This window comes from Hermetia illucens, chromosome 1 (genome assembly GCF_905115235.1).
Source record: "Hermetia illucens chromosome 1, iHerIll2.2.curated.20191125, whole genome shotgun sequence".
Classification (NCBI taxonomy): Eukaryota; Metazoa; Arthropoda; class Insecta; order Diptera; family Stratiomyidae; genus Hermetia; species Hermetia illucens.
Genome location: NC_051849.1, coordinates 86,463,729 through 86,479,078, shown reverse-complemented (window position 1 = coordinate 86,479,078; position 15,350 = coordinate 86,463,729). Strand labels below are relative to the sequence as shown.

The following is a 15,350-nucleotide window of genomic DNA, read 5'->3' as shown; positions in this document are numbered from 1 at the left end:
TGTGGATAATACTTATTAGATGTACTGGGGTTGGTATATTCTACGGCTTACAATGTTTTATGAGTAGAAAAACCTACGTTTGAAGTTAGGATAAATAATTAGGATGAATCCAAAAGTTTGAGCTCTATGAATTCGAAAAGTTTTTTACACAGAACACAATACCTCTTACCATCTTGTGTGTCGCACCTCGTGCTGTGATCAGTTTTGGACTTAACAGTGCTCACCTGTTATACGGCTTGAAATGGCGAACATGCCACCGTAATATAAATTTTAGTAATTATCGGTGGAGAGATATCCACATTGGTGGCCCCTATGAAAACAACGCAACCAAATGGCAGCGAAGAAAATCTGACGGCAGTCGCACGGCAGTTGGTTCCGTGTTTGGAATTTGAATGTTGAATCAAAAAGCAAAGTGCCGTCGAAATTGCAAGTTTGCCCCCAAGTGGGGAATGTGTTGTTGATTCTCGGCGACCTCGAGTTCTCCACATTTTTAGTGAATTTATCAGTTGATCCATCAAACTAGAGATATCCAGTTCGCTTTTCAGACTCTTATATACCAACATGCTGGGTATGCTTGCGGCTACACTAACTTTTATACGCACCGCAACTGAGATCAGAACCGCCGCCGTTCCCAAAATAACCACAGTATATGGGCAGCCAGAGAGCACGGAACGAGTGCAGTGCAGAGAGCAGGTCTCGCAACGGGTCTTTGATTTCGCATCATCCTGGAAGTGCACTGGGACCGCCCAAACGTCCGCAACGAACCAAGAGTTTTGCAAACACAAAGCAACTCCCAATAACGACAACCTTACTGAATTCCGAGCAGACGACAGAGCATCCTCTGACATCACAACAGCAAGCCAATCAGCGTCATTTACTACAGCAACAACAGAGCTTGGCGCAGCAGCAACAAAACCTACAGCGGAAAATCGAACGGCGGTCAAATGGTAGTATAGGTCCAAGGGCGAAACGTGGATTGGTACCCAGGATGGAACATAAAACCTGGGAAAGGCCTGCTGAACCAACACCACTACCAAATCCTATCTCCATCTGCACTTGGTGATCGCTGGTAGTTCTTTCTTAATGCAAAACTATAGACGAAGAAGGATGAAGACGAGTCCCCCGCGCCTGGAAACGGGACAAATTGTACCAACAGGTCCTCTAGATTGGGGGTTGGGTAGGGCTGACAAACCTATATGGAAAACAAACCGTTACCAAGCCACAAAAGGACCTCGGACTGGATTAACAGCACGACGACGAACCAGGCAACGACAAGGGAATAACGAATTGCGCATTTTCTCATGGAACGTGCGAATTACACCCAATATCAATACTGACCTTGAACATTTCAAACCCATTAACGATATTAGAGCATACAATACAGCATACTAACCAGAATTGAACATAGATATCAAATTACTGAATATGCAAAATACATTATCAGCATATTGTATCCTTTGTCTTAGAATATATAAATATAGAGTGATAGTTCAAGAGCTTGTCTTTTTTACCAAGCAGTCTTTTAATACGGTAGTCTTTTCTACCTAATCTTTCTTTTTTACCGAGTCTCCTTATCGCGTCTTTCTACGAAACAATCAAAGCCATGCTATCAATCAAAGTGATTCTATTAATCAAGTTATTAAAGTTATTAATAATTAAGTGAGTTATACAAGTGTAACTATAATAATAAATAAAGTGTTACAGAGAGATGTGAAGTGTTTAAAAGACCAGTCTCACGAAGGAAGAAGAGACTTTAAACAAATTTTTTTTCCGATATATTACACCCAAGTAATATAACTGGGGCAGTCGTTCGTCAAAAGGTGGGAGGAAACCTCTTTTTTCGAAAATAGTGAACCTTAAATTATATATTCGAAGAAGAATTCGAATACTAATAACAAATTTGAGAAGTTCAAGAAAATAGAACTTACAATAAATAATAAAACCACTCCAAGATCAATTCGACTGGATAATAAAAAGTATAGTTTTGTTAACTCCCAATAACTCCATAAGTAGCCTGAAGAAAAATTCAGACGAAGGGAGCATAGCGGTAACAAACTACACATAATACAAAGTGAAAAACATTGTAATAATAAAATTTAATAATCAACCGTTTAAGGGAGTGAGAAATCGAGGTCCTAAATCACTCTTAAAACTGCTTGGTGAGACCGCCAAGTGATCTTAAACATAATACAACAAAATAAAATAAAATAATAACATAATGGCAGAACAACAAATACCACTCAATTTTGCGGAAATCCGTAAAGAAGTAAGGAAACCACCAATATAGAATGGAGACAATACAAAATATGCTCTAACAACCTGGTTAGAGGAAGCATCAGGACTATTATAGTTAGTTCTGCAGCAGTCCTAGAAATATAAGAAAATATCATAATTTAAATAAATTACTTAATAAACTCGGTACAAAATTTGTGAAAGATCCTCAAAGTGAATTACATTTATAGTTCAATTCCATTAGAAACCAGAACTTAGTCTTGAATAAATTAAAATCTCGTTCGCCCGAATATAAGGCATACCTTTTGAAATGAGGAATTGTGAGACGCTGAGTCAAACATACAATTTACTACGTGAAATGGAGCAGAATCTAGATAACAGCAATGAGCAACATGCACATAATCGTGAAAATCCGTATAAAAATCATAATTACAATAATTTGCGCGGATATCACAATCGATGTCGTAATAATAATTATCAAAATGACAAATGGCTGTCAAAGGGTAGTATAGGTCTCAGGGCGAAACGTGGATTGGTACCCACGATGGAGCATAAAACCTGGGAAATACCTGCTGAACCAACGCCAACAGCTCTACTACCAAACCCTATCTCCACATCCACGTGATGACCGCTGCGAGCTCTTTCGTAACGAAAAGCTGCAGACGGAGAAGGATGAAGGTGAGTCTCCCGCGCCCAAAAAACGGGACAAATTGTACCAACTGGTCCTCCAGGTTGGGGGTTGGATAGGGCTGACAATCCTACACGAAAAACCGATGTTACGGAGCCACGAAAGGAGCCTCGGACAGGATGGATCTTACAACGACGAACCCGGCAACGACAACGGATTAACGATTTGCGCATTTTCTCATGGAACGTGCGCTCCCTGTACAGAGATAAAGCTGATGAGCAGTTAGCCGATACCCAGTCCCAATATAGGGCTGATCTAACAGCGTTACAAGAGACGCGATGGACAGGGACCGGTTTCCTGGAGAACTACCGCTACACCATATATTATAGTGGTCATCCAGTAAACCATGTGCTCGGAGTAGGTTTCTCAGTCAGCCAAAAAATGAAAATGAAATATAAGCCTCATTAACGTTCACGCCCCTACAGAGGAGACTGCAGAGTCGGATAAGGATACCTTCTACGGGGTAGTAGAACGAATCCTCGAAGCCTGTCCCAGGTATGATATTAAAATCATACTTGGGGATTTTAACAGCCAAGTAGGGAAGGAGCCCGTATTCAGGCGATACGTTGGCTCCCATAGTTTACACGAAAAATCAAATTATAACGGACTGCGGATAATTCAATTAGCAGGGTCACACGAAATGGTTGTTGGAAGTACCTGGTTTGCGCGGAAAACGGTCCACAAGCATACTTGGGCCTCTCCAGACGGGACCACTTTCAACCAAATTGACCACGTGTTGATCGAACGCCGCCACCTTTCAGCCTTGATGAATTTCAGAACATATAGGGTGGCTAATACAGACTCGGATCACTCTCAAATGATCTTCACAATCACCTAAAGAACGTTATCATGGATACGGCCACAAACATACTTGGCCCCAGCCGCAAAAGGAGTCGGAACGGCTGGTTTGACGATGAATGTAAGCTAGTAACGGAACGGAAGAATGCCGCATACCGAGTAATGTTGTATTCTCAAAGAACGCGGGCACGCGCAGAGACTTATCACCAACTCCGTCGAGCGGAGAAGCGACTTCACAGACGGAAAAAGGAAGCCTGTGAGAACCAACAAGTCTGTGAACTAGAAACGTACAGGGAGCAACCGCACGAGGCGCGGAAGTTTTACCACACAAGTCAGCAAGATGAAGCCTTATACACCTCGATGCTCATCCTGCCGAGACAAAGAGGAAGATCTGATTTCCGATATTGGAGCGATAGGTTGAGTACTTTGATGAGCTACTGAACAACCAGAACATCGGCGAGTTGGAGGTCCGCCAACTGAAGACGACGGACAAATACTGCCACCACCAAGTTTTGGAGAAACAATCCGTGCAATTCATCGGCTAAAAGATCGTTAGTCGCCAAGAGTCGATGGAATTACAGCCGAATTGGTTAAATATGGAGGTGACCAGTTACCCCAAGCGGTTCATCAACTTGTGCTCAAGGTATGGGACAGCGAATCAATGCCTGACGATTGGCAACGAGGCATTATCTGTCTCATACATAAAAAGAGAGATATCACACAGTGCAGCAACTATAGAGGTATCACGTTGCTGAGTACCTATCTATAAGATATTCTCCACTATCTTGCTAGGCCGGATAGCCTCATACGCCCAGAACATCATTGGCCCATACTAAAGAGGCTTGACTCCAGGCAAATCAGCAACAGATCAGATTTTCTCTCTGCGGCAAGCGATGGGAAAACTGTTGGAATATGGATAACAGTTGCACCATCTATTCATCGAAATTAATAAGACTAACTAGGCTTACCCTGACCAATGTAGGAGGCCAGATAAAACCAGCAGGATCACTCTCAAGACCATTCGACATCAATAACGGTCTACGACAAGGGGATGCCCTATCATGCGTCCTCTTTAACCTGGCCCTCGAGAAAGTGATCCGTGATGCTGCGGTAAATGCAAGGGGTACAATCCAATTTAAGTCCACCCAACTACTGGCCTATGCTGACGATATCGACGTCATGGGAAGAACCACCCGAGACGTACAAATTGCCTTCATCCAGATCGAGCAGGCAGTAATCGGCACGAGATCTTGGGCTGCACATCAATGAAGGCAAAACAAAATATATCGTGGCAACGTCAGCACCGAAGACGAATCAATCAACAACATCAAACCGCACTGGTCAAACAGGAAGAATACAACAACACTATGATCTTGCCAGTCCTTATGTATTTCTCGGAAAGTTGTGTTCTAAGCAAGAAGAATTGCGAATTCTTGGGCGTGTTTGATAGAAGAATCCTCCGAAAAATTGTTGGCCCCCTACATAACGACGCAATCTACGAGCGATACTATGACCATCAAGTTGTGGATAAAATCCGGCTCAATAGGTAACGCTGGGCGGATCACTTAATCCGTATGGATGAGGATGATCCCACCCGGAAATTCTATAAGGGCAATATCTACGATAGAAAAAGAAGACGAGGCAGACCCTGCCTAAGATGGGGCGATGGGGTAGGTCAGGTCGTCAAACAGCTTTTAGGGATATCGAATTGGTGGACCTCGGCGCAAAACCGGGATGTCTGGAGTTCCTTATTAAGGCAGGCCTAGACCGGATACCGGTTGTTGCGCCGTTGGTGCTGATGATGAAAATGACAATAACCACAAACAAACAGTAATAATAACAACAGATACAATAATAGTAGACAAAACAACAATAGATACAATAATCATAGTAACAATTTTCACAATCGAAATAATAATAACCAAAATTATAACCGAAACTACAATCAAAATTATAATTCTAATGGAAATAGAATCCAAGTAGATAATTCCAACATATACCGTACAGACAAAATAGACCCAATATAAATACACTTGAACCAATGGGTGCAAGTTTTCAGATAATCGCCTCGGAAACTGCTTACCAACTAATTAATTCTCACGTTGATAATCAAATAATCACTACACTAATAGACCCCGACGCATCAATTACAATTATCGACAAAAATTGTCTCCCATTTAACCCAAAAATTCCAGTAGAAACCCCTATTTCCGTGAATGGATTAGGAACCTCATATAATCTAGTACAATAAAGTCTAACACGCCAATTGAATTTAAATTGCCTGAATCTCACAAAATAGTGTGGAAAGTTATGAATTTTTGAAAATAGCGTAATTAGTGGTGAAAAACTCAATTAATTAAATTAATAATTCTGGAGAACAGAAATGGCGAATAGTAATCGATTGCCGAAAATTAAATGAGAAAACAATCGACAATCAACGACGATTTCCAATTCCGAATATCGAATTCATATTTGATAAATTGGGAAAAGCCCAATATTTTGCAACTCTTGATCTAACGAAAGGTTTTCATTAAATTGAGATCAACCAACTTGATGGTCACAAAACACCCCCCGAGAACATTCCAGTCTAATCGTATGCCCTTCGAACTGAAAAATCCACCCGCAACTTTTCAAAGCATGATCAATGAAGTGTGAAATGAAAGATGGACAGTATACTTGGACGGTATTTTAATTTTTACCACTTTACTTCAAGAAATGGAACTTAACATTCGAAAAATATTTAATACATTGGAAAAATATAAAATTAAAGTGCGAATAGACAAATGTAAATTCTTCATGAAAACTACAGAATATCTAGTGCACGTCTTAACAACGCAAGGAATAGAACCCAATCCGAATAAAATTAATACTATCAAAAATGTTAAAGGCCCTATTACAGTCAAACAAATTAAATCATTTTTAGAACTAACAGGTTATTACCACAAATTCATAAATAACTGTGCGAAAATCGCATCCTCTCTTACAGACACCTTAAAGAAAGAATAATCAAATAAATATCCACGACACAAAATATATTGCGGCCTTTGAAAACTTCAAGGAGCTACTAACAAATTCTAAAATACCTTGGTTTTAAAGGCATCTTGACGACAGACGCTTCAAATAAGGCAATAGGAGCCGTCCTTTCACAAAATGGTCACCCCATATCATACACAAATAGGATTCGCAACGATCATGAGCATAACTACAGTACAATTGAAAAGGATTTATTATCAATCGTATTTTCAACATAGTACTTTAGGCCCTATTTGTACGAAATAAAATTTAATATTAGAACTCAACTCGAAAAAACAAAAGTGAAAAATAAAATTAAACGAATACAACTTCAATATTGAATACATTAAAGGTAAAGAAAACAAAGATGCTGACTTTCTTAGCAGAATAAATACTGCCAATCAAGAAATCAATGTAATGAAATAAATGTAAATCAGAAAACCGAAAATTACAGTGGTATGGACATTGAAAGTAACCACCTTACCGCTCACTCAGGGAAGGAAGATCAAAACGAATTCGTATCTATTAGCGAGAGAATCGTCAATACCCACAAATAATAATTGTGTGAAACAAAAAAGGAAAGTCAAATTGTCAATAAAAAAAGACAAATATTCATCGATCAAAGTGATATCAATTCACAAAACGCTATAGTAGATATTCTTCGACGTTATATTCCAGATAAAGGAAAAATTGGTATATGTAGTGAATTAAATGATCATCAATGGAACAAAGTCCATCTTAAAATTGTCAGCCTATAGTCAAATCATAAAAATTTAAAGTTTTTAAAATATACTAAACGAGTAATAGATCTAACAAATGAAGAGCAATGTTACAACAAAATTAAAGAAATACATGAAAATACAAATCACAGAGGAATAATAGAAAACTATGCCGAAATTAAAGATAAGCTATACTACAACAAAGTAACAAAGTCAAATATGACCGAAAACCCATAAAACCGCAATTTTTAATCTCTGAAACAAAAATAGATATCGATGAAATTATATGCATAAATGAACATGGACAAATTTTCCCAACACTTATAGGTAAATACACGTAAATATACGTAAATGATAAAAAATGTTATAACTTTTATTCAATGAATTCGTGAAAGGGTTTCAAATTTAGGAAAACCTCAGAGAATAATAGCAGATAACGAATTTAATATGATTAACATTAAAGAATATCTAAAATCAGAAAACATCGAAATACATTTTACTTCGCATCACACATAGGAAATTCCGATATGAATAAATGCCATAATATGCACCCTTTTAGAACAAATAAGAATTCTAATTCAAACCAAACCAACCTTAAACATCAGCGAGCAGGCATTAAAAGAAGTAGAACATTGTAATAACACAATACATTTTACGAGAACAATACAAACAAAACCAATACAGGTACAATACGGAAAAATAGAAAAATCTAAATTACATAAGACGTTAAACGATGAAAAACAAATGGATAGCATATGACGATAAAGCTAGGGAATTCATACCAGAAATTGAAAACGGAGAAGTATACATAAAAAACTATGAAAGTGAAAGACGCAAGGAAAAACCAAAATTCAGAAAAGTAAAAATAACTCAGCGTGAAAACAAAAACATATTTGCAAATGAAAACAAGTATAATGAACTTCAAACTAAAATCCATCCGAGCAGAATAGAGAGAATAAGGAAATATATTAAAAAACAAATACAAAAAATGTAATAGAAAAGGATAACACTAATCTAATAACTGAACAACAGCAAATGATCGACAGCATTTTAAAAACAAATACGGATAATTAAATAGTGCCAACTAAATATAATTTAAACATAATGAAAAAGGAGATTGAAACCCTAATTGGCAACAATTAGCAAACTTCTATAATACTTAAACTTAATAGCAGAAGATAACAACAAGAAACTTAATGTATAATACCTAAAAGCACGCAATAACACATTCTTCATACTGATACTAAAAACCTCAGGACACAATGCAACCAGGGAGACGAGAAAAGTCAATACATTCTTAGATGACCTCATAGATTTGATAAACCAAAAAATAAACCACCAAAATTACTATGCGAATATCTAGGAAAAGAATCCTTAGATAGACTTTCGATCACTCAACTTTACAATAGTAAATGAATAGTATTCTTTACTTTCAAAAGAAAACATATCGTACTACGTAAGAAAAATACAGAATAAGAATAATGAAACCTTATATACAAATACAAGTGATATAATATTACACCATGGAGAATATTTTGAGACGGAAAAACATGTAAAATAATTGAAAAGTAAATTAGTATGTATTAAACCTAATTATATTATTCCAGCCAATGTAAAAACGAATGTAATTGAAATTAAAAAAGAATTAATTTACATAACTAATATGAATGGAAATATTAAACAAAATTGTAACGAAAAGACCTACCAAATACATGGACATTATATAATAACGTATAAACAATGAAAAATAGAAATCTTTAGAAAGGTATACAATAACGAAATTAGAGAATTTCAACAGATTTTAACATTAAACCCAATTAAAAACGTAACTGGATATACTATAGTAATAAATCTTCAAAACATAAAAATAGTAGACATTAAAAATTTCAAAAGAAATGAACGAAATATAATACACACAGGCACGAAATACTTCAACATCAGGAACAACCATAATAATAATCATTTTAATAATTGTAACATATGTAGCAATCCGTTTTTATAGTAAAAGAAATAATATAAAAAGATGAATTGAAAACAGTAGAGAAAATAGAACCGGAAGTAGAATTAAATAAAATTGAGTCTGTTGACGACAACAATAAATACAAGGAGGAAGTAGTTACAACCAATATCAATATTGACCCCAAACTCAACATTCCTGATAACGATATAATAGCATACAACAAAGAGATTGAATAATCTTTTTAAATCATAATTCATTAAAATCATAAAATATTAAAATCACATTGAAATTTAAATAACCTCCATACTAATGTAAACATCCTCCAACTAAAAAGCTAAGATCATAGAATCACTCACCACCTCATCTCAACCTTAGTATGAGTCATCAATCCGAATTAATCAGAATAACAATATTGTCTTCCCTTGGCTTGTCTTTCTTACGGAAATTTTCAGACGGAGTCAGTTTTTCTTAGTAGAATCTTCAGTCGTTTAATACGGAGTAGCTTTGAATCTAGAAGTCTTTCTTAAAATGGGTCGAAGTCATTTTTTAAAGTGAAAATGTCACTAAATTATTTGTAGAAGTGGAATAAATATAAATAAAGTGTTTGTCATAAAACAACTGAAGCGTTTGATAGACCAGCCTCGCGGAAGAGACTTAAACTATTTTTTTTGTAGTATATGTATTACACTGAGTAATATAATTTGCAGGTGCCCTCTTGTGAGCGCGACAAAGCCTAAAGTAAAAGAAGAAGATAATTGATTTTTATTAACTTTTATTTACTACATGACACCACACACTTCAATGTAATTGGTTTTTAATTATTAGGGGTTTTTAAGAGCAATGGAAAAAGTTCAAATTAATAGAAAGCACTTACAAATAAATACGGCTGTCATTCTAACTGTTAACGCATCTTACTAACCGATGGAATTAAAACCGAATTGGTTAAGTATGGAGGCGACCAATTACACCAAGTGGTTCTATCAACTGATGCTCAAAGTATCGGACAGCCAATCAATGCCTGACGACGGACAACGGGGCATTATCTGCCCCATACATATAAAGGGTGATATAACGCGCTGCAGCAATTATAGAGGTATCACGTTGCTAGGTACCATCTATAAGATATTCTCCGCTGTCTTGCTAGGCCGGATAGCCCCATCCGCACAGAACATCATTGGTGTATATCAAAGAGGATTCTTTCCAGTCAAATCAGTAACAGATCAGATTTTCTCGGTGAGACAAGCGAAGGAAAAACAGTTGGAATATGGACATCAGTTGCACCATCTCTTCATAGACTTTAAAGCCGCCTATGATAGCATAGCCAGAGTAAAACTGTACACGGCCATGAGAGAATTCGGTATCTCGACCAAATTGATAAGACTGACTAGGCCGACCCTAACTACAGCAGAATCACTCTTGAGATCATCCAACATCAACAACGGCCCTATCATGCGACCTCTTCAATTTGGAAAGAGTGATCCGTGATGCTGAAGTAAATGCGAGAGGCACATCTTTTTTAAGTCTTCCCAACTGTTGGCATATGATAACGATATCGACATCATTGGAAGTACGACCCGAAATCCGTACCCCGTACAAACTGACTTCATTCAGATCGAGCGGGCGCGATTGGTGAGATCTTGGGCTGCACATTAACGAAGGCAACACCAAAAACCAACAACATCAAATCGCACTCTTCAAACGGGAAGAATAACGATAGGAGACTACAACTTTGAGACAATTGTTAATTTCTCCTATTTAGGGTCGAAAATCACAACCGATAACAGCTACGACGATGAAATTCGCGTACCGTTGTTGGCAGCCAACAGAGCCTAAAGGTCTCACCGTAGGGTCAAAACCCTTATTGGTGGTCATTTTGTCAATCCTCATGTATTCTTCGAAGACCTAGGTTCTTACGAAAAAAAACTGCACTCTTGGTTACGTTCGAAAAAAAGAATCCTCTGAAGAATTTTTGGCCCCCTACATGAAGTTGAACGATTCCGTAGCATACATAATGATGAAATCTATAAGCGTCTGGTTGTGAATAAAACCAGCTCAATGGGTTCCAGTGGGTGGATCACTTAATACGTATCCGGAAAGTCTATAAGGTCAATAATAGAATAAGAAGACGAGGCAGACCTTGCCTGGGATAGAGAGATAGCATAGGCCAGGACGCCAAACAACTTTTAGGACTATCGAATTGGTGGACCTCAGCGCAAAACCGGGATGTCTGGAGTTCCTTATTAAGCCCAGATACCGGTTGTTATGCCGTTGATAATGATAATAATCTTACTAAAGTTATCAAATCAAGGGGGTTAGGAAAAATCAACCTCATTAGATATATTTTACCTACCGACGAGTATCTTTTTGCCCAAGAAGAGACTTGAAATTAACATAGCATTCGCCGGTGGAATGAATCATAAGGCATATTATCAAAACTGAATGAATTTAAAAACTTGAGCTGAAATTATTGAGGACCAACTTACAGAACCTTGTATTTTTCAAAACCGGTTGACATGTCAAGGGTATAAATCAGTTTTTTCTTGTGGGAAATCCTGCTCGATTTATTGTAAAGTTTGCAACTTGTCAGAGTGAAGAGAATGTATTTTCAATGGGATGGGATACCCCCCCATAATTACAGGGAGGTTACACCCTTCTTAACGAGTAATATATGTTCCATTTAAATCGACCGGAGTACTTGTTATTAGGACGTTTGAAAGATGCAAATCATACCATACATGCAAAAAGGGGGTGTAAATTTTTTCCCATCAAATATAGTCATGTGTGGTATCAAATTAAAGGTCTTGGTTCGTACTTTTCGAAGCCGGTCTTAGTTTTGACATTTGTTGGAAAGGTTGGGAGTGCGCGGGGTTGAAAATGATAATTTTTTTAAGGGATGCATTCTCAGAAACTACCAAACCAAAAAATCAGGAATGGTGCCTCGGCTCCGAAATACTGTCCCCTCCCGGTATATGTTCAAATAAAGTATATAAGAGTATATTATTATATTTTTTTACAATTGGCTGGAAATCCCCCCTTAAGTTTATCCTAGCACCATGAAATTTTGCAGTGATGCAGGCTATAATGTAGAGCATGATCTTAGTTTGGTAGAAATCGCACTATTACTAACAAAGTATAATACGTCAAATTTGTTGCTTCTTTGAAAATTGAAGACTATGAATGTCAGTATCACCCGAAAGAGGATACTCTCACATAATATATGCATATATTAAGTGCTACGTACTAAGAAATTCAGACAATCTTTCGTACCTGAAGCGTCCAGCTTCCGGTTTCCCGACTTGTTAAATAACTAAAATCAAATTTTACTTTCACTTCACACTTTTGATTACAATTCCAAGCCCACAACTATCATCCGTATGTCTTAAATGACTAACAACAAATGAAATATGTAGAGTTGCTATTTATGTGTATGGGGACTCCCCTTGAACCCGACTGAAAATAATGCCATTCACAGCATACCTGCCAGTTAAAGGTTCTAACATTTTCACCAAATTTCGTGTAATAAGTGTCGCTGTTTCCGAGCAAAGTGCATGCGGCGGACCGGCAGACCCAGAGAAATTCTGAAACCTCTACTTGCTATGTTACGTGATGCACTTCTTTATCCCAGCAATTTTATCTAGAATGTTCACAAATGCATTTTCGCTTAGAAAGTTAAATTTATGTAATTACAGACAACATGCAAAATGTTAGAATTGTATTCAAAAAGAAGTTGGAATAAAGCTTCTTAACATAGAGGTAAGTCATCAAAAATTCACAAAACAGTTAGATCTATAATTTTCTAGTGGAAATGACTTATTCACCTTATTGGCATTGAGTGAGGCGACCCCGATACCAAACAGGGGATAAAGAGGAAGTATAAGCGTTGATTTCTCCTTTGCGGCTGATCAACTTTATTCCTGCTATTTAGTGTCCATTTGGCTGCAATACTTACAGGATGGAAAGTCTTGGCACGTATCTTGGTTTGAAACAAATTCATCTAATTTGGAAAGTATTGTGCATGGCTCCCTGGGACAAGTTTAATAGGTGCTATTATGCTTGGATGATCCTAGTTTTTGGTTTGAATATTCTGTTCGTAAGCACGGTAGTCTTGGATGTTGTGTTCTGTGGGGATTATAAGTGTGGTCTTAATAATATGCCAATTTACCTCTCTGCCTTATGTAAAGTTGTTCAATGTTTGATAATGGCTTTGGTTCGCAAGAAGTTACTTCAATTGGAGAACTTATTTCATACCCTAGATGAAAATGTAACGTTGCCAGAAGATCAAATTGTGGCCAAGAAAGCAATTGAGAAAGGACAACGAATGGTGAAATATTTTATAATTGTTTGCTTATTTGCCGTATATAACAAAATATTGGGGTTTCTTTTTACTTCGCGCGAAACATTGATACTACCGTTATGGTCACCATTTGATCAACACATTGTTATCAAATTTATGTATGAATATATAATTACGCATTTCCTGGTACTTGAAGCAACTGTCGGCGCCATGTACTCACCTATTGGTTTTCTATTGTTGAACGCCCGCCTAAAAATTTTATCCCAACAATTGTTGCGCATTGGGGCTGGAGAACGGGAATGCCATACGCAATCAAACATCGCATCTTTTATTGAACGTCACATCACCGTTTTGAAGTAAGTGTTCTTCGTTCAACATGAAATCAAATCCGTTTCTGAAAAACAAAGCCGTAATTAAAGCAAGCTATGCATGCACTTCTACTTTCATTTCAGGATTTACAAAATTTTGGATGAAGCACTTTCGAAAATGTACTTCGTGCAACTTTTGATTTCTAGTATTGAAATGTGCATTTTAGCCACATCTATAGTATCTAATAGTGTTGTTCACTCTTGCCTTTGCATCGGGACTTTTGTTTGAAGTTTTATCAGTTTGCATTTTCGCTGATCAATTTCAGTCGTTGAGTGAGGAGCTTGCAGACGCAGCATATGCAACTAATTGGCCTGATCAGGATCGTGCATTTCGATTCGCAGTGCTTTTTATCATGCAGAGGTCACAAAATTGTAGACCGATTTTAGTTGCCAGCGTGGTGCCAATAGACTTACGAACTTTTCTCAGTGTAAGTGAACTTGAAAATACTTAGTTGTTAATTAGAAACAACCCTCGTTTGATCTTTCAGATTCTGCGATGCGCATATTCCTTCTCAGCAATTTATAGTATGGTATATTAATCAATAGTTGAAAAAATTAACACGAATTAATTCAGTTCAACGAAATGTTTTTAATCATTACTTCAAATGAACGACTATTGTGTTTCTTCAACGTTGGCACTAGTAAACTTACAATTTCTCACATATTTGTACTTCAAATTCCCGGAAAGAAGAGTTACCTTCATAATTCATAATTAATATGGAAAATTAACATAGAATAGAAGGATATTGCAATAAACCGATAAATCCTACTAAAAGCGTTTTATGATTATAGGGCCATTCGTAGTCTTCGAGTTGACTGACTTTTATAGAGTTAAGAGAATACAATAGACAATAATCGTTCGCGCAACAATCCATACAAGTCCCACTGCCACCAGTGAGATTTGCACCTCGTCCTTTCGTACACTCCAGTGCTCTAACCCTAAGCTATCCGGACACATATAAATGAATATTACTCTTAAAAGGACGACTTATTTAAACTTATATAAACTTTTCAAGCACGTAATATATGGATGTTAGCAATAATTATATGAAAAACCACCGTTTCATAATTGCAAGTAAAGCAATCACATTCAGATAGTTAGTCAATTTGGCAAAATGGTTAACACTCAAGGTGCACTACTTAAGGAAACAGCAGACAAAACGCCTGGAACTCATAAGGAATTCTCCACACGACATTTGACACTACATTCAAAATAGCCATTATTTTAAAACGAAAAACGGAGATTTAATCCGGTTGAAAAATAGTGGCAAAAGTTAGC

The 15,350-nt window shown here is 37.0% G+C and overlaps 1 protein-coding gene across 1 annotated transcript; it reads left to right on the top strand.

Moving 5' to 3' along the window:
- Positions 1-13,331: 13,331 nt before the first annotated feature.
- On the top strand, positions 13,332-14,846 carry LOC119646983. Its single transcript, XM_038047695.1, has 3 exons — positions 13,332-14,059; positions 14,156-14,499; positions 14,560-14,846. Exons 1-2 carry the CDS (start codon positions 13,362-13,364, stop codon positions 14,298-14,300), a joined length of 843 nt encoding a protein of 280 aa, XP_037903623.1. The 5' UTR covers positions 13,332-13,361; the 3' UTR covers positions 14,301-14,499; positions 14,560-14,846.
- Positions 14,847-15,350: the final 504 nt, after the last annotated feature.

Bases quoted from the DNA above. Each gene is read 5' to 3' on its own strand.
- LOC119646983 (XM_038047695.1), top strand. From the start codon at position 13,362: ATGGAAAGTCTTGGCACGTATCTTGGTTTGAAACAAATTCATCTAATT. The intron at 14,060-14,155 runs GTAAGTGTTCTT...CTTTCATTTCAG, and splicing joins CGTCACATCACCGTTTTGAA to GATTTACAAAATTTTGGATG.